Here is a 19,954-nt window from a genome sequence, read left to right as displayed (position 1 = left end):
TAATGGTCTATTGTGCCCCTCATTAGAGCTATTCTCTTCATAATGTGATCTACAGCTCGCCTTCCAGTTCAAAGAGTTCTGATGAACTCCAATATCTGGGATGGCTTCAAGGAGGCTAATTTCTCACTTTTACAAGTTTCTTGTCCAAAGCACACTTTGCGTTGGCTAGTGAAGGCGAGGCATTCCGTCACCAGGTGATTCGGAGTTTGTTCCTCCCCCCCACAGAACCTTCACTCGTCATTTTCTGCTAGACCCATTCTCATGAGGTGCTTCCTAAGGTGGTAATGCCCTGTAAGGAATCCAGTGAGGAGGTGTAGTATATTTTGCTAAGATCTAGATACTTCTTGGATCTCGCAGTGTCAAAGTTTCGAAGAAACTTTTTGGAATGATCCAGAACCAAGAAGATTCTGCCAGAGTGTTTCTCTTTCGGTTTTTTCCTTCTCCTGAAACTCTATCTTGGTGGTACATTTGTCTATGCCACAGAAAAGTTACAGGTCGATGAAAGGAGTTTGTGCTCCTTTTCTGGCAAGTGTGTTGGCCTTTTAATTCCCTCCAGATGAAGAAGAAGATTCAAAATGCAAACCGAATAAGAAATGACCCTAATCTTCAGTTCGTCCATGGTAGGCATTTCGACCACTCGTTGATACAATGTTTGAAGTTCAAACATACTTCTGACTTCAGCAAGAAAATACTTCTCAGGTTCTTGCAACTTCTAAACGGAAGCGAATCAGACTTATGTTCATAGAAAAAATAATACTCAGTGTGTGTGTGTGTGCAACTATCGTATGTGAAGCATCATCGTAGAGCTAGTAGAACACACTGTATAGCAATCCAAAGCTCCTCACGTAAAATTTTTCAAATGTAAATGTGATTCCGTTTTCGGATTTGAATTAGTCACGAAAAAAACTTGAAAATAAAGGTACCATCCTTTTTATTCTAGCTCCCTCACTAGTCAACGAATATCGCCCACCCTGTATGTAACATATACTCCACATAATTCTCCGTTGAATGGTGTCTATTATTATTTATTTGGATTGTGGTAGGGTTCAACATTCAGACTGAGAGGACTGCCCTAGGGAATCTCCACCAGAGAAGCAAATATGTATAACGAAATCAATATTTTAGGTGCTTTTCCGAAGAGTCCTTACATAAAACGGCCCCTACGCTGCTACGAGCGCCAGGTCCGGCATGGCTGTGCGCAGGCTTGCCGTCTATGAAGCGCACTCAGATCTTCAGTTAAAAGATATCCTGAACGCGCTTAGGCCACTGGAACGGAGGTTGTCCTTGCGGGTTGCCTATAATTCAGGACACCAGTGGGTCCCTGAAGGTGAACGGAACAGCTGAAACGGTGATCACGGATATTTATCATGCGGTGTGGAATTTCGAGGTAGGCAAACACTGTTTAGGTTATTATTGGCGCTTAATAGGTGCAATTTATTTTGTCGATATTGTTTCGATATGATTGATTATGTTCTGGAAAGGGTCACCTTAATTTTGTCGATTGTTAATTGACGTGAATGTTCGTTTTTTGATGCCGAATGAATGATTGGTTTTTCGTTTTTGTTTTTGATGATCGTTCGGGCAAAAATTCACTCCGCTGTGTATTTTATATATTACGTTTTGGAGTTTACACATTCAAAAGTTCATTCATGAATTTTTAAGGCTGTAAATCAAATATTCAAATTGAAAAGGATTTTTCTCAGGGGGAATTCATACCAAATAGGTTTTAGAATTGAAGAATTTTGGAAATCTGGAAAAATAACCTCTGGTTCAAAGTAATTTTCTTATGGAGTCAATGTATTCGTAAATAAAGAGTGTTAGTGAATGAGTGCAACAAATGAATGATTATGCATGAAGAAATAATTTCAGTTTGCTAAATAATTTTTGTTAGCAAATACTTTGTATTCCAAGATACGGAGTGTCAAAGTTGTTCTTAAAAACTGACTATTTATTTATTGCTTGGTAACAGTTTGAGATTCTCAAATGAAAATTGGTGGGTTTCAAGGGGCAGATATTGCGTATTTATTGACATGTAATTGAAAATTTTATGTTCATCTTTGACGCGCATATGAAAAATGATCTCTTTTTATTCAAAGAAAAAAATGGTAGGTACGCCACTGACATATTTCAAGCTGAAAATTATTTTTGAATTTTTCGTTCAATTTGTGACACAAACATCCCATCTCTTTTTTCGTTTTTAAGTCAAAAAATTAAATATCCCAACGATTATTTTATATTATATGAAACATCAATTATTAGATAGTTCTTGATAATGTAGGCTAGCCGATAATGTATTAAAGTTAAGATGTTTTATTTTTGTTGTATAAAAACGGCGACTAATACCAAGAAATGGGAAAAAAGATTTTTGTCATAAATTGAACTAGTAATTCAAAGAAGATTTTTTGGTTTGATATATTTCAGTGGCGTACCATTTTTTTCTTTAAAAAAAATGGGGAGCAATAAATAAATAGTCAGTTGTTGAGAAACACGAATCATTTGCGAACAAAACTTATATATCAAATTATTTATTTTTTCATGTAGAATTACACCTGGAGTAAGTTGCATTAACACCCTGTATAGTGCAGAATAATAGACCATTCAACAGAATTGGCAATGTTTCTTGAAGCTAGTTTTGCTTCGATAAGAACTTATTGTTTTTCCAATGCTTATTTGTTAATGGAGTTGTAAGCGATAATTTTTAATAGAACTAAATACATCCTGATTTTGAATTTTTTAATTGAAGGAAAGTTCTCTGAATATTTGTATCGTGAGTTATATTGTTCAAAAGTATTTGCCTACGGTATTGACTCATTTTATCCATTTAAAATGTTTAGGTTTTATAACGCAAAAAAAATTGATAGGATATTAGAAATTTTGTCTTCTAAATGTGCAGCTATGGTTTAAGACCCATAATGATTTTTTTGGGAAGTTTATAGAAGTAGCTTTGTATAGACGCGATATATCTACATTTTTATTGGATAATTCATCTTCTAAATGAACGTTATCTCATATTGTTCTTGTTTACATTTTGTCTTTTCTCAGATCATTGAATTTGTATTTTTAGTTTTTCACATTGATAAATTGAAATAGCTAACAAAATATCTGCCTTAAATTTGGCATGGCGAATATAACTTCGTGTAAAAAGCGCTGTATTTTATATAAATCTTCGAATAAGACCAAATTTGTTAGAGTTATGGGTTTTGCACCAAAATAAAAATTTCGAGTAATCAAAAAATATTACTGAACAACATCCGTATTACTCTGATATGATTCTGGTCGACGTTTTTTTCATTTCAAAACACTGATTACTTTTTCCAACGAGCAGTTTTTATTAGATAGAAGACATACAATTCTACTATTCCTCCGTATATGCCAACAAATTAAAAAAAAACCTTGTTTATTAGAAATAAAATTCTAAGGCTCTGATTATAATCTTCCTGAAGTTGGCAATAATATTTGAGTGTTTATTGCACATACACAAAACAAATTTAATAGCGAAATTCGATATACTTATCTTTCTCTTGAACGTTTTTTGATATTGTTATTATAAATGGCCTAATAATTATCCCTATATAACATTCAGAATAATTTGGGCGTGTGATGACACAAAGATTTGAAAATAAAAATTTTTACTTTGGAGTTCTATTATTTATAGTTTAGGAGAACTAAAAATTACAATGTGGAATGAGACAGAAATTGAATTATGTAAATGGGAAAATTTTTATTTTCTTTTGGTCACATCAACAGGTGAAATAATGATATTTGAAAAGCGCCTGAAATCTGATAAGTACACATTTTAAATTGGGTCTTTCAGTGTCTCTCGATGAAATATTTGCTGGAAGATGGATAGGATGGGACGGCCGAGAAGATACATTTAGAGCACTTTTTGCCCTCTTATCAATCATCTCTAAATCTTTTCACTTAAATTTTTTGTTTCGGAGAGAAGTCGAATTGAATTTGTGATTTTCATCTTTTTGTGTCATACAAAGTGAGTTTGAAGTAGAAATTGGCCGCCTCATTTATCTCGGAAACGGATCTGAGCGATTTTTATAGGTTTTGGTGTGCAAGGATCTTGTGATATGGAAACATCTAAAAAGATGTTGTCAGATGTTTCCTTTTTCCGGAATAATAATGAACTTTGTTACTTCAAATGGATCATCCTGTATATTATTTATCTTTTGAAATCCTTGAGAAGTTAATATTTAGCATTTAACAGGCCAATTGAAAAGTCCTACCATAGTAAAACATTTTTTTTTTTGCCTTCGAGGGCGATACAGCGATTATAGCGATTTTCCAACTTTTCGATACCATTTTTATAGTACGATTTGTCTTTCGCTTCAAAATAGGCCTCAGTTTCGGCGATTACTCCTTCATCGGCGCTAAAGTTCTTTTCAGCGAGCATTCTTTTGAGGTCTGAGAACAGGAAAATGTCGTTGGGGCCAGATCTGGCGAATACGGTGGATGCAGAAGCAATTCGAAGCCCAATTCATTCAATTTTGACATTGTTTTCATTGATTTGTACACGAGGCATTGTCTTGATGAAACAGCACCTTTTTTTCTTCAAATGGCACCGTTTTTTAACGATTTCATCCTTTTAACGATCCAATAACGCTATATAATAATTGCTGTTGATGGTCTGGCCCTTTTGGAGTTAATCAATGAATATTATACCTTGCGCATCCCAGAATACTGATGCCATAACCTTGCCAGCTGACTGTTGTGTTTTTCCTCGCTCTGGATTTGGTTCATCGTGTGAGTCCACTCAGCTGACTGTTGATTGGACTCCGGAGTGAAATGATGAAGCCATGTTTCATCCATTGTCACATATCGACGCAAAAATTCAGGTTTATTGCACTTAAACAGCTTCAAACACTGCTCAGAGTCATTAACGCTTTGTTGCTTTTGATCGATTGTGAGCTCGCGCGGCACCCATTTTGCACACAGCTTTCTAATGTACAATTATTCGAGAATGATGTGATGTACACGTTCAGATGATATTTTCACAATGTCTGCCAGCTCGATCAACTTCACTTTACGGTCATTCAAAATTATTTTGTGAACTATCTTGATTTTTCTTCGGTGACAGCCTCTTTTGGGCGTCCACTTCGTTCGTCGTCTTCGTTGCTCATTTCACCACGTTTGAACTTAGCATACCAATCAATGATGGTTGATTTTCCTGGTGCAGACCTCGGAAACTCTTCATCAAGCCAAGATTTTGCTTCAACTGTATTTTTTCCTTCAAAAAGCAATATTTTATTGGCACACGAAATTCTTTTTTCCATCTTTTTTCAAATAACCAAAGTGACTACACTCACAACGCAATATCTCACAAACTAATGGTAGGACTGCTGTCAAATTTTGACACGTATCGTTCAAAGCTTAGTACTAACTAAAAATCATATGGATTTAATACTAGCAGCGCCACCTATGGATCAGACCGGGGACTTTTCAATTGGCCTAATACATAAAGTTGTCAAATTATTTTATATGGAATATCCTACATCAAGTAGACTCATTAAACTTTCATAATGGTTGTTTTTCTTCTTCTCCAAAGATTACATAGGTTCATCATCCAAAATAATAACCCAATAGCACACATCTGTATTAAAAAATACATAATAAGAACTGCACAGAAAGTAGGTCGTTATGAAGGAGAGGAAATAAGTCTGAAGCGAAATATATTTTTTTATTCACCACCACGAAAAAGACGGTGGAAAACGGAAAATCGTGACAGAGGTGAAAACGTGTGAGGGCAAATAAGCGTTTGTCGGAATATAAACACGTTTGCCACTTTGGGAAAAACGAATAGCTCAATAATTCATGAGCAATTATTTGCCTTTGATCAGATCGCCAACTTCGTTTTTCTTCAATAAATTTAGTTTTGGTCGACGTTTGACGTATATACACGTAGGAGCGAAATATTTTCATATATGTAATACCATCAATATTGATGAAATTTTGCCCGGAAACATTTCTTGATTGGATTATGAAAGTTTGTTACTCGGCAATTTCGGGAATTACATTTTTTACGAAATCGAGAAATTTTACCTGCCTTAATTTTATCGAGGGGTATTCGACATGACAATTTTACCAGAAAATTAGAAATGTAATGATGCCTGCGAAATACAAGAAAACAACAATTCTGAGGAAAACCATGTTTTGAAATATTAAATTGGAGCTGTTTTCATTAACTCTTTTTTTGGCCAATGTTGAAGTAGCAGAGGTTCTCTAAGAGTTTTTTCGTGCTCATTCCAAAGCTGCATAGCTGCATAAATTTTAAATGTTTTTGGTGAAGCATTATTATTATTATTATTATTTGAACTGGGGTCGTTTTGCTTCGGTAAGCCTTCCGGGAACTGCGACCATGCAGATCTTTTGTTCACTACCCTACTCATTCATAGAAACCCAGGGAGGTCGTCAACGACGTTAATAAAATTGACAACCTCCCTAGGGGCCTTGGCCATTACCTCTCTGGTATCCAGGACCGGCTTGCCCATGTGAATGGTTCTTAGGCCAGCCAGCTCTGGACACTTGCATATCAAGTGTTCAGCCGTTTCTACATCCGATCCACAGAGCCTGCAAATCTCGTCTGCTGACTTACCCATACGGTACAAATGATGTTTGTACCGACAGTGCCCCGTCAGCAGTCCCACCATCACCCGAAGCTCCGCTCGCGACAGCTTCAGGAGCTCTCTGGTGTAAGTAGGTGAAATCGTCACGAATTTCTTTGCCTGAGCAAGTCTAGGAGTGTTAGTCCAGTGGATTGTCCTACTGTTCAACTCCCATAGCTGGACCTCAGCTTTGTATTGGTCTTTTCCTATCCCACAGAAAGGCTGGCGAAGCATAGATAGTAGGTATAGCAAGAAGTAAATGATTGAAATTTGGAGAAAAAACCAAGGGTTAACAATTTTTGTTAATAAATTTGTTAATAATGTGTTTGTCCCCAACACGTCTCGGTATTGATGCAATAAGATGGTCTATTTCTTCTTGAGGGATACTATCCCAAGCTACCTGTACTTCATGTCTAAGAGCCGCAAAAGTCCTTAGGGGCTTGGGTAAATTTCCAAACCTCCTACCCATAATGTCCCAAACATGCTCTATGGGCGAAAGATCAGGGGATCTGAGCGGCCATGGCAAAAGATTCACATGGATCGCTTCGAAAAAGTTTAAACTAACTCTGGCAACACGAGGTCCGGCATTATCTTGCAGAAATATTGGTTTTTCGAGCCGGTTAAGGTAAGAGAGAACATATGGCTCCACTATTTCTTGAAGCTAACGCAGCGCTGTCATGTTACTTAGAATAAAGACTAAATGTGACCTACTTACATGTGCAATAGCACCCCAAATCATAAACCCTACTGTCCGGTGTATCTATATGACGCTCAACATCAAACTGAGGTTCAAGTCTTTCTCCCCGACGTCGTCTAACCTTTCTTCGGCCAACATGTGCACCCAAGGAGAATCGAGATTAATAAAAAAAGACGACCTGATGCCATTCCACATTCCAATGTTGACGTTCTCTGCGCCACTGTATTTCTATCTGTACGGAAGGCTACACACTCCGTCTTAGTCATGTTCAGCTGCAAACTATTCTGTTCACACCACTTCTTCGTCTGAGTTAAAGCGTTCTGTGCTCCATAAATGAGGTTACTGATTTTATGTGATCTAATCATTATGTTTGTGTCGTCAGCATACAATACTGATTCCCAAGAGTGCTCCCTGAGGACCTCTGGCAAGTCATTTATGTAAAGGACGAAAAGAAGCGGTCCAAGAATACTTCCCTGAGGTACGCCTCTCGCTATCTTCTTCACAGTGGAGTTGTATTCCCTACCATCCATACATATAGCAACCTGTTGCGTTCTATTCTGCAAATAGTTTAGGATGAGATGAAGTTGTTTGTCTCTGATGCCATATCTTTCGAGTTTGTGTATAAGTATGGAATGATCAACATTATCAAAGGCTTTAGATAAGTCGAGAAACAAACAAAGAGGTACTTCACCAGCTTCTATTGAATTTATGATGGAGGTAATAAATTGAAAAATTGCAGTTTCAGTGCTTCTACCAGAAAGGAAACCATGTTGTGACTTGTCGAACGCATGGAACTTTCCGAAAAACTTGATCAAACGTTGCGCCAATATTTTCTCAAAGATCTTGGAGAAAGAATTCAGAATACTGATCGGGCGGTAGTTACCAAGGTGCTCAGCGTCCCCCTTTTTTAATAGTGGTTTGATAATTGCCATTTTCAATCTATCAGGGAAAACCCCCTCTATGAAAGATTTGTTGATAATTCGGCTAAGAGGTTCAGCTATTATGTGAGCAGAGTCCTTTATAATTCTCATAGGAATTCCATCATAGCCAGTTGAATTCTTATTTTTTAGGCTTTTTATGCATGAGAGTACCTCTCCTTCAGTTACAGGAAATACATAGAAAGAATTTTCAATCTTCTTAATTCCAGAAAAAGAATTCTCTTGAACTAAATTGATGTACCCAGCTTCATTGCTTTGGAAAAGGATATTGAATTTTTCAGCAATTTCCTGCAGATTACCATCGGGTAAGATACTTGTTTTGGGCCTTTTTTTACTTGGTTTCAAGTCATTTATGATTTGCCAGGTGGTCTTAGGTCTATTTGCAGAATTTTCTATATTTACGGAACTTCTAGTCGGCTTTCGAGATACCAGCCTACCTTGTTAAATTCAAGTTTTTAGGTTTTCCGTTCGAGAGTTATCGAGTTTACGGTGGCCGGACCAGATAAAAATATCATCGTGTCTAAAAGATATACCTAGCAAACTTTTCGAGGAAGGAGCGCTCAAAAACAATTCGGCCATCTAAGCACTTCCGGAACTATGTTGATCAATATTTCTTTCTTATTTTTGGATGTAGAAGTTCAAAGTGTATACTTACCTAGTTTTCTTATTCAAAGTGGCCCATTTGTCTCCAAATAATTGTATTGAATATTTTCATTCCATTCATTAAAATTTTGTTGGGACCATTATCAAAAGATGCGTCATTTTCTAATTATCCAATAGCTTGATAGATTACTAACGTCGTTTTTATAATCTTATTTTTCGTTGATTAAAAAATACATCCGGTATTAATATCCGGCTTTTGTTGTTGAATGTTTGAGAACTGAATCATCTTTTTTATCTCAATAGGTATACCTCCTATTCGTTTAAAACATCCATTATTAATTTTCAATGAAGGAGGTAGAATAGCAGAGCTATACTTTTCAGATTATTTGAAAACAATATTTTCAGATTTAAAATTTATATTTCGTTCAGTGAATGAACACATATTTACTGAAATTTAGTTGAATAAAAATTTGTAGTAAAATAAAATATAAAATAATTCGAGTAATAAAGACTGTGATGTATATGTATTTTCAATAGGACAATGATCATCGCACCTCTGTATCTACGCCGCTGGAATAATTTTGGCACGCAACACTTACCTAATTCGAAACAATACATTATTTAGGCTTCAATACCTACAAATTTTAAAAATGAATATAATAATACTAGAGTTATAAGTAAAAAATTGATTTTTTTTCAAAATTTAACACCCTGTATCTCGAAAATTGAGCTTGTTAGGATATATGTTTATATGAACTTTTTTCATGAAAACAGTTGTTCTATCGGAGGCCAAAGTTATGAACTAAAATCTGGTCCACCCTGTATATATAAGGTGTGTGAATAAGTCTTTCCCGTTTTTTGTAAGAGATGGCGCCACCAATACTGTGCGAGTATTTAATGGTTACATATGTCATAATCAAAGCTTATTCATCTGTCAACAATTCCACACTAACACATTAGTTGAAATTTTTTCGCATCATAAATTTTTGAAATCGTGAAAATGTCGAAATTTGAGTCGAGTCGACGTCATTTGCGGGAAGTTTCACTTTATTGGTTCAATTTGAAGAAATCTGCTGCCGAGGCGCATCGGTTGCTTCAGGAAGCTTATGGAGAAGGTTGTGTCGATGATTCAAGTGTTCGCGGATGGTTCCGACGCTTCAAAAGTGGCGATTTCGACGTGGAAGACAAGGAGCGTTCCGGGCGGCCGCAAATCTTTGAAGATCAAGAATTGGCGACTTTGCTTGATGAAGATTCGTGTCAAACGCAAGAAGAACTTGCTGAAGCATTGGGAGTTGACCGAACAACCATTTCCAAGCGTTTGAAAGCCATGGGAATGATCCAAAAGCAAGGAAATTGGGTGCCGTACGAACTGAAGCTGAGAGACGTCGAACGGCGTTTTTTCACTTGCGAACAGCTGCTTCAGCGACATAAAAGAAAGGGTTTTCTGCATCGTATCGTGACTGGCGATGAAAGTGGATCCGTTACGATAATCAGAAGCGAAGAAAAACATGGGGACTACCCGGCCATGCATCATCATCGACGGCCAAGCCAAATATTCATGGCGCCAAGCTCATGCTCTGTATATGGTGGGACCAGCTAGGTGTGGTTTACTATGAGCTTCTGAAACCGAATGAAAGGATCACAGGCGAGGTCTATCGACGACAATTGATGCGTTTGAGCCGCGCACTGCGAGAAAAACGGCCACAATACTCCGACAGGCACGACAAAGTTATTTTGCAACATGACAATGCTCGCCCACATGTTGCACAGCCGGTGAAAACATACTTAGAAACGCTCAAATGGGAAGTCCTACCCCACCCGCCGTATAGTCCAGACATTGCTCCGTCTGATTACCATCTCTTCAGATCGATGACGCATGGCCTGGCTGACCAGCACTTCCATTCCTACGAGGAAGCCAAAAAATGGGTGGATGACTGGATAGAGGCCAAACCGGTCGAATTTTTTCGCAACGGGATTCGTATGTTGCCAGAAAGATGGGGAAAAGTTGTAGCTAGCGATGGCCAATACTTTCAATAATTCATTTGTAACCATTTTTTCACAATAAAGGCTCAAAATTTGAAAAAAAACGGGAAAGACTTATTCACACACCTATTACAATTGAAATTTTCAGAGAATGTTTCATGCAGATATGGATAAATAAACGAGCAGGAAAAAGCTTTTGATTTAACTTCAGTGCTTTTTTAGAATTTTCCCACTTACCTAAGTCCATATTAGAATCAGGAAAACCACTCATCATGAGACTGTAAAAGAGTGCATCAAAAATACGAATGATATCTCTTTCGAGGGACGAATACCCCTTAATATCTAAGGGTGGAAAAAGGTTATTGCATTTTCCTCGACTTTCATCAAGAATGAGTTTCAATTAAATTCGGGATTTCAAAATTGGAATACGGTCGAGGTTGAGAAAAACGAAATGAAAAAAAAATCAATGATGAAAAACCCTGCTACTACACATGAATAATGGCTTCCCAGGTCTGAAAAAATTACTCCCATAAAAGAATAATTTTCAGTGAGAATGAAAATTCATCACGTTTTTATAGGTTTTCAGCTGGCGATCAGTTTTTCCACCGGAAAATAAAGTGAAAGTTATGACCAATTTCTACGTAAGTTATTTGAAGGCATCTGTATTAATAAGAACGGTTGATATCATAGATATTCCTAGAAAATGTTTATTAGAGCTTTCGCTATCGCAAGAATAAAATTTTCCACAATGTGTTATTATTTCCAATTTAATCGAACTGATTTTAAAAATTATTATTGTTATTATTTGTTATATTGAGAACACGATTCTTCGATTAAAAACATAGAAAAACAAGAATCATAGAAAATTAAAAAAGAAAAAAATTACCCAATATTTCATGTTCATGTGGATGATCTTATCCAAGCTCTATACGACCATTGCGTTTGGATAAGATAATGAATGTTAAGAATGTCATAGACACTATTCGCGCATTCGCCATTTTGAAAATAAAATAATTAACATAAATAGTTAGATTTCTATCTCTTCCCCAACTAGAAAGGTGAAGTACTGGAGCACTGTTGCAGCACCCTGTATGCATTCGACATTGCTCCTCAATCACAACATCGATTGATAGCAGACGTATCCACAAACTCATCTACATTATTTGTAGAACTGTTTGACTTGTTCTGTATTAATATCGGCTTTGAAATGTGCTATTCTCTGCCTTGCTGCTGTATCAATATAAATATCTACTGAAACGTATTTCAGTCATCACTTGAAATCTGTTTTCGCATGGTAAACGAACTAGATTTCTACGTGTCAGAAAATTTTCATCGAAGAGCACAGGCTTATATCAAGTATGTTGTATTCATTCATGTATTGTATTGAGTGAATTCGGAATTCTACTGGGATTGGATTAACAACTCCAAGATGATGAACCTCTTGTGGAAAACATTTTCAGTTTAATTGTAATGTTCAGTTTGCCTTTTGAATTGGTGATGGAAATTTAGGGAAATCAAAATTTTGGACTAGTATAAACCCTAGTGGGTGTTTTACTGATTTCAGCCTTTAGTGGTTAAATATACAGGGTGAGTCTTTGACTTTTACATATATTTCAACTGAAGATTCCTGAGGTCAAAGAAAACACTTTTTCCTCTACCATTTTTTCTGATTCGGCTCGGTTGAAAAGATACAGGCTGTTGAAAATCCATTAAAATTGTAATTTTGTATTATACCTATCTCGCAAATGGAATGGAATCGAAGAAAATGTTTTTCGGAATATAATTTTTTATTCACGAGATTAATCTTTTTCGAACATAAAATTCCATCAAAGTCCGGTCAACTCAAGAATGCCCGCCCGATATACTAAGTGAGAAAAAAAAATCGAATCGGAAAAAATGTTTTTTTGACCTTTTTTCGGTTGAAATATATGTACAGGGTGGGCAAATTTCGATGTTTTAGCACTACAACTTTTAAACCAGAGGAGATAGACAAAATCTGATACCCTATTCTCGATCTCTTTTTCTGTGGTTTAAAAGTTGTAGTGCTAAAACATCGAAATTTGCCCACCCTGTACAAGTCATAAACTCACCCTGTATAGAATGATAAGTACCACAATATATTTCAGGGAATACTATAGTTATTTCAACATTAACTTGAAAAACGGGTATTGATTGGACTGCTAATATTATACAGGGTGTAACCACAAAAAAAGGTCGACAATCATATATGTTTGACCAATACTGATTCATTAAAAGTGTTTTCCGTATTTTGGGATGTAAAGAACCTTCATTAGTTTAGACGACGTGTTTTAACATCAATAATTGGGACTAAGAGCTTCAGCTCCAGATACAGTGGTTTTGTTCATATTAAAGCTATTAATATAACGTGAATATTATGCAATTTATTGTATGTGAGGACGTTCCCAGGTGACAAAGCGTTAGCCCATCTATTTGCCAACCTGGAGTTGTATATTTTCAGCTTCATCGTATCATTAATGGTGTTGATGTTGGAACAAATGAACAATTCTCAACTGTCAGAAAAAATATATGAATATTCTTTGTTTTACATTTGGATAAAGTGCTGACAAAGCTATTCTAAAGGGTGTTTTTTAGAGCTATATAAAACTTTAAATTGCAATAAAACAGCGATGGATTATTCGATTGACATGAATTTTATTTATCCGCAAGATAATCTTGTGGCATTACATTTTAAATATGATTTCTGGCATATGACCGCCACGGCTGGCTCGGATGTAGTCCAATCTGGACGTCCAATTCTCGATGACTTTTTCCAACATTTGTGGCCGTATATCGGCAATAACACGGCGAATGTTGTCTTCCAAATGGTAAAGGGTTTGTGGCTTATCCGCATAGACCAATGACTTTACATAGTTCCACAGAAAGTAGTCTAGCGGTGTTAAATCACAAGATCTTGGAGGCCAATTCACAGGTCCAAAACGTGAAATTAGGCGGTCACCAAACGTGTCTTTGTGTCGATTGTGGCACGAGCTGTGTGACATGTTGCGCCGTCTTGTTGGAACCACAGCTCCTGGACATCATGGATGTTTAATTCAGGAATGAAAAAGTTAGTAATCATGGCTCTATACCGATCACCATTGAGTGTAACGTTCTGGCCATCATCGTTTTTGAAGAAGTACGGACCAATGATTCCCCAGCCCATAAAGCGCACCAAACAGTTAGTTTTTCTGGATGTAACGGTGTTTCGACATACACTTGAGGATTAGATTCACTCCAAATGCGACAGTTTTGTTTGTTGACGTAGCCATTCAACCAGAAGTGTCCTTCATCGCTAAAGAAATTAAAATGGACGTAGTGCGCGATACGTATTCCGCACAGAACCACTATTTTCGAAATGAAATTGCACTATTTGCAAGTGTTGTTCAGGCGTGAGTCTAATCATGATGAATTGCCAAACCAAACTGAGAATAAATCACCTGACCGCTGTTAAATCGGTCGCCATCTTGAACAGAAATGCCAACTTAAAGTTATATACCTCAAAAAAAAACACCCTTTACTAGCATATTTTGCTAAACTCGCAAAAAATACGCACTTTCGTTTTTATGTAAAAAATTCCATGTTTACAATTAAAAGAAAGAGTGGAAATTAACAAACATAACAAGTTTATAATGTTTATTAAGAAGAAAATGTTGTATAGAACTACAAAATCCAAAATTTTCACTAGAGAAGTCAATCGGTGTGTAGTTTCATGTGGGGAAGTACCACTTTCCGCACTTGTTAGGCGCAGTTTCACCAAATGCTTTAATCTTGACTTAGCTCTTAAGTGAGGCCTTAGATCACGATTAATGTAATGTAGCGTTTCACCACACTCCAAAGCGCCATTTAATCGACCAATCGCGATTTAGCACTAATCGGCCACTTTTGGAGGATTATAACCTTTCAAGCTGAGATTAATAATTATTTGGAACTCTTGTCTATGTAATTATTTTTCCGGAAATTTCTAATTTTTGGGTCAATTTTATCAAAATATAACTATATGTATAGGCTCAATATTTCCCATTTAAAATACACGTAAACTTTGTTTTTGTGTTTTATGAAATTTATTGCAAAGAATAATTTATTGATATGTTTGATTGAAATATTATTTAAGAAGCAGTTAAGCTTGTTAATAAAAATAAATAAGTTAATAAAATTACTTATATAGTTTTTTTTCCAGAATGTGTGGTTTTGTGAAATGGGATAATTTCTTTTTAACTTCTGCAAGTTTCCGACATTTCGAAGCACATCACTCGATATTTTCGGCAAAAATTAACTTTGTTTTTTGTTTACAAGATGACAAATGATTTGAAATGTTATGAGTTATGAATGAATGACACCTGACACCTAGCGTCAATGGTGGTCATCACTGTTAATACGATACAGAACACTATATAAGTTTTTGTTCACAACGTTGCCAAATGGTTTGACTATTTAATCGCGATTTGGTTAATCGCGATCATCTTCGGACGGGTTGATGCATGGTGAAACAGAAAACACTGTTAAGCCTGCTTTAGTAACAAGCGGAGTTTAATCAATCTGGGATCGAGTGCTGTTTGGTGAAACTGGGCCTTAGGAAAATAACAAATTTGGGGATATATAACAAAAAAATTTCAAATTAAAATCCTGAAATGGTTTTATTTGAAAAGAATACACCGGAAAATGAAGAGTTCAAGGAACAACTGGAAGAACTTCATTATTACATAAGTCATATGGACAAGTGCTGCAACGTTCAACAGATTTGCCGTATTTGCTATTTTCCCCGTCGCAGAAATTTTTTGGTCCACATTGTCTCTTATAAATATCTCTTCTAGAGGTAGAGATATAAGACATGGCACATATATCACCGCTGTCACACTGCTCTGTTGTTTGTACGGTACCTTTCCTACAATCGCTGTCGAAATTTTCGCTGTAGCATTTTCTACATAGTCTTGAATCAGCTGTGAAAGAATACAATTAGTATCTTTATTATTATTACATTTTATTGAAATAATCGAAGGTAATACCACGAGGGCTTCTAGTTTTATGGATAATTCTTTCTTTTCCACGGACACTTGTCCATTTGGCAAAAATATGAAAACAAAACGATTGATAAAAATTTTAAAAAATTGCGATGTATACGGGGACAATACTCTTTCGGTTTGTGGTGCAGAACAATGGTTTGAGTGATTCCATTCTGGTGTAGTGGAGGTGTTAAGCTCTGGCAGACGTAGATGATAAAATTTTGGTAAATATACCAACTGACAAAGAAACTGAAATTTCCATTGTTTTTTTGGAAATGATTGATATTTGGAGAAAAAAAACCAAGGGTTTCCAATTTTTTTTATAAATTTTTTACTAATGTGTTTGTCCACCGTGATTGTACACTCTCCAACCCGCCTCGGCATTGATGCAATAAGATGGTCCATTTCTTCTTGAGGGATACTATCCCAAGCTGCCTGTACTTCATGCCTAAAAGCCGCAAAAGTCCTTAGGGGCTTGGGTAAATTTCCAAGTCTCCTTTCCATGATGTCCCAAACATGCTCTATGGGCGAAATATCGGGGGATCTGGGCGGCCAAGGCAAAAGATTCACATGGGTCGCTTCGAAAAAGTTTAAACTTACTCTGGAAATATGAGGTCGGGCATTATCTTGCTGAAATATTGGATTCTCGAGCCAGTTAAGGTAAAAGAGAACATATGGGTCTACTATTTCTTGAAGGTAACGCAGCGCTGTCCTGTTACCTCGAATGAAGACTAAAAGTGACTCACTTGCATGTGCAAGGGCACACCCCATACCATAATGTCTACTGTCCGGTCTTCGGCCATCATATGCACCCAAGGAAAATCGAGATTCATCAGAAAAGACGAGCTGATGCGATTTCACATTTCAATGTTGACGTTCTCTGCCCACTTAAATCGTTGCCGGCGATGCTCAACCGTCAGAGGTAACACAAGATGGGATCGATAATGCTGCAGTCCAAAAGACATTATTCGGCAATAAACCGTTCGGACAGTTACAGGATGACCTTGTTCTCCTAACCACTCATCAGCCAAAGATAGAGTTGTCGTAAATCGGTCTCTAATAGCCATAAGTCTAAGGCCCAGTTTCACCAAATGCTTTAATCTTGGCTTAGCTCTTAAGTGAGGCCTTAGATCACGATTAATGTAATGTAGCGTTTCACCACACTCCAAAGCGCCATTTAATCGACCAATCGCGATTTAGCACTAATCGGCCATTTTTGGAGGATTATAACCTTTCAAGTTGAGATTAATAATTATTTATCAGTATGGAACTCTTGTCTATGTAATTAGAGAGAGAGAGAAATTAAATTTATTGATAAATCAAATGGCTATCGACCACAGTCTTCCAGCCAGTTACATACATTTTTATATAACATATTATTTATAAGTATTAAAAAAACAAAAAAAAAAAAATAAACATCATCCTAGTGATTCCAAGTGTTCGAAAAGTGGCAAAGCTCTATGTAATTATTTTTCCGGAAATTTCTAATTTTTGGGTCAATTTTATCAAAATTTATTTCCCATTTAAAATACACGTAAACTTAGTTTTTGTGTTTTATGAAATTTATTGCAAAGAATAATTTATTGATATGTTTGATTGAAATATTATTTAAGAAGCAGTTAAACTTGTTAAAAAAAATAAATAAGTTAATAAAATTACTTATATAGTTTTTTTCCAGAATGTGTGGTTTTGTGAAATGGGATAATTTCTTTTTAACTTCTGCAAGTTTCCGACATTTCGAAGCACATCACTCGACATTTTCGGCAAAAATTAACTTTGTTTTTTGTTTACAAGATGACAAATGTTTTGAAATGTTATGAGTTATGAATGAATGACACCTGACACCTAGCGCCAATGGTGGTCATCACTGCTTATACGATACAGAACACTATTATAACTCTTTGTTCACAACGTTGCCAAATGGTCTGACTATTTAATCGCGATTTGGTTGATCGCGATCATCTTCGGACGGGTTGATGCATGGTGAAACAGAAAACACTGTTAAGCCTGCTTTAGTAACAAGCGGAGTTTAATCAATCTGGGATCAAGTGCTGTTTGGTGAAACTGGGCCTTAGACGTCGATCTTGAACTTCATTTGTACCCCTTCGACGTCTGGTGCCCACTCTTCTTCGATTTTGGGCATTATCAAACCACGCTTGACAACATCTCATAACAGTAGTCGGATTTCTGTTCGTACGGTTAGCGATTTCTCGAAATAACAACCCCGCCTACCGTAGACCAATAATTCGACCTCTTTCAAAGTCACTTAGCTGGCGATAAATTCCGCGTACACGTGCTCTACGCATTTCAATAACAACTAAACATCGACTTTGGGTCTCCTCGAACAACTGGTTTGTTGTTATTGTAATTTAAAAAACATGGAAAAAAGACTACAATATTTAAGTAACAAAAATTGTTAACACGAAAAAACCTTCACTATTTCTTCTCCAAATAACAATCATTCACTTCTTGCTATACTGTCTATGTTTTAACAAAAACAAAATTTAAAATTTAAACAGCTCCTTCTGGGTATTTCAGTTTCTTTGTCAGTTAGTATCTATCTTCAACAGAATTGACCATATTCACCGTCGCCATATTGTTTTGCGACAATACCAACTACCCAGTGTTCCCAACGAAGAAATATTGAGTTTACTAGAAAAATTCCACTATATAAAGTTTATAAGTGAAGTTTATGTGTACCTTTTCTGGCTGCTACGCCACATAGGCTTGTTTGGGACAATATTTCGCAAGAATTTCACCTTTTGGAAATAAAAACTTTAGTGAAAGACGGTTTTATGAACAAATTAACTGTGGCCGAGTGTATAAATGAAGGCTTCGCTCAATTTTTGGAAATAGTCAGTGGAAGAATAATCTCTATGGCTGATAGTATTTTTGATATTAGCGGTATTTTTCTAGTAAACTCAATATTTCTTCGTTGGGAACACTGATGGGTAGTTGGTATTGTCGCAAAACAATATGGCGACGGTGAATATGGTCAATTATCATGCCATACTCACTCTTGTTCGACCCAATCAATTGGTTATTGCACTTGCATCCTTGACAAGTTTGGCAAAATTTAAGAGCAGTTCCATGGGTGTTCGTTTGTTGTTGGCACCAATCACCTGGAGCACAACCTCTTCGGTATAACGGGTTAGAATTCTTATTCAATATGTACTCAACATAGCAGTGGTCTTCTCCTTCAATCGTACATTCCCTAAGGTTGTTTTCTGTTCCTTTTCGGCAGTCAGAATCGTAATCCTCACTACTGCATTGACGACATTTCAAGGAATCTACGATGGAATTCTGAACGATCAGGAGAAGCAAAACGGTAGACACTAGGTACTTCATAATTCAAGAAAGTTTATTACTACTTTGAGTATCCTAGTTACCAGTAGTTTTAGTTTATATACCGTGTATTTGATGAGATAAGGATATTCATTTGGTATTCATGATAAGATAAAGAGGTGCTAAAGAAAATTCAAATTGTCTATTTAATTTCTTATCAATGTTTATTAGTGAAAAAGTTTTCTAATTAGTAGGCTAGTTCGATGTTCTTCCGAAATGGGTAGAGATATAATGATTTGGCGTTGAATATGAAAGAATGGTTTAATTTGGGGGTGAATAAACTTGAGTGTTAATCCTTATCAATAGAAAACATTCATAAAAAGCAATGAGAATAGGCTTTTGTGCTCTCGTTTATTGGAAATGAAATTCTATGGTTCTCATCATACATTTTTTATATTTGGCCTCATATTCGAGAAGTTATTCCACATATAAAAACTTAATTTCAACTCATTGGAATCTCTTAAATTCGCTGATTTTATACAGTGCGTTCCTTAATTAAAAACTTCATATAAACAGATGTCGTGAACGTTGAAATACAGGGTGGTAAAAAAACTTCTTTTTTATAACAACAATGATGATATTTCTATGAAATTTGGTATACGTATTCACTGAATCAAAATACATTTTCTGATGTACAAACAACTTAATTATTTTTACCAGTGACGTCTGTAAGGGATTTGCATAGCATCTTTTAGAAAAAAATAGATATGATACTTATTTTTCTGAAATAACAATTATTTATGAAATTCTGACTCATTT

The 19,954-nt window shown here is 36.1% G+C and overlaps 2 protein-coding genes across 3 annotated transcripts in view; one reads left to right on the top strand and one right to left on the bottom strand.

The window, feature by feature from the left end:
* Window positions 1-19,954, top strand: part of LOC123684907 (neuroglobin-like) — a 104,968-nt gene that overhangs the window by 39,273 nt on the left and 45,741 nt on the right. Inside the window, exon 1 of one of the 2 annotated variants that reach the window (XM_045624411.1) lies at window positions 1,217-1,387. The exons of the other annotated variant lie outside the window; for it this stretch is intronic. The gene's annotated coding sequence lies outside the window, so the exon portion shown is untranslated. Of the gene's footprint in view, window positions 1-1,216; window positions 1,388-19,954 lie in introns of those variants that run through there. 2 annotated transcript variants of the gene reach the window in all.
* LOC123684906 lies at window positions 15,466-19,229 on the bottom strand. The gene is made up of 2 exons (XM_045624410.1): window positions 18,868-19,229; window positions 15,466-15,787 (listed from the first exon to the last, which is right to left on the bottom strand). The coding sequence occupies exons 1-2, from the start codon at window positions 19,196-19,198 to the stop codon at window positions 15,519-15,521; spliced, it is 600 nt and encodes a 199-aa protein (XP_045480366.1). The 5' UTR covers window positions 19,199-19,229; the 3' UTR covers window positions 15,466-15,518.

The sequence above is a fragment of the Harmonia axyridis genome, chromosome 7, assembly GCF_914767665.1.
Source record: "Harmonia axyridis chromosome 7, icHarAxyr1.1, whole genome shotgun sequence".
Taxonomy (NCBI): domain Eukaryota; kingdom Metazoa; phylum Arthropoda; class Insecta; order Coleoptera; family Coccinellidae; genus Harmonia; species Harmonia axyridis.
The sequence above is the reverse complement of the archived record's forward strand: the minus strand, read 5'-3'. Positions and strand labels throughout refer to the sequence as shown.

Excerpts from the sequence above, each read along its gene's own strand:
- LOC123684906 (XM_045624410.1), bottom strand. The coding sequence starts at position 19,198 with ATGAAGTACCTAGTGTCTACCGTTTTGCTTCTCCTGATCGTTCAGAAT. Across the intron at positions 15,788-18,867 it reads ATTGATTGGGTCGAACAAGA|CTGATTCAAGACTATGTAGA; the intron begins GTGAGTATGGCA and ends ATTCTTTCACAG.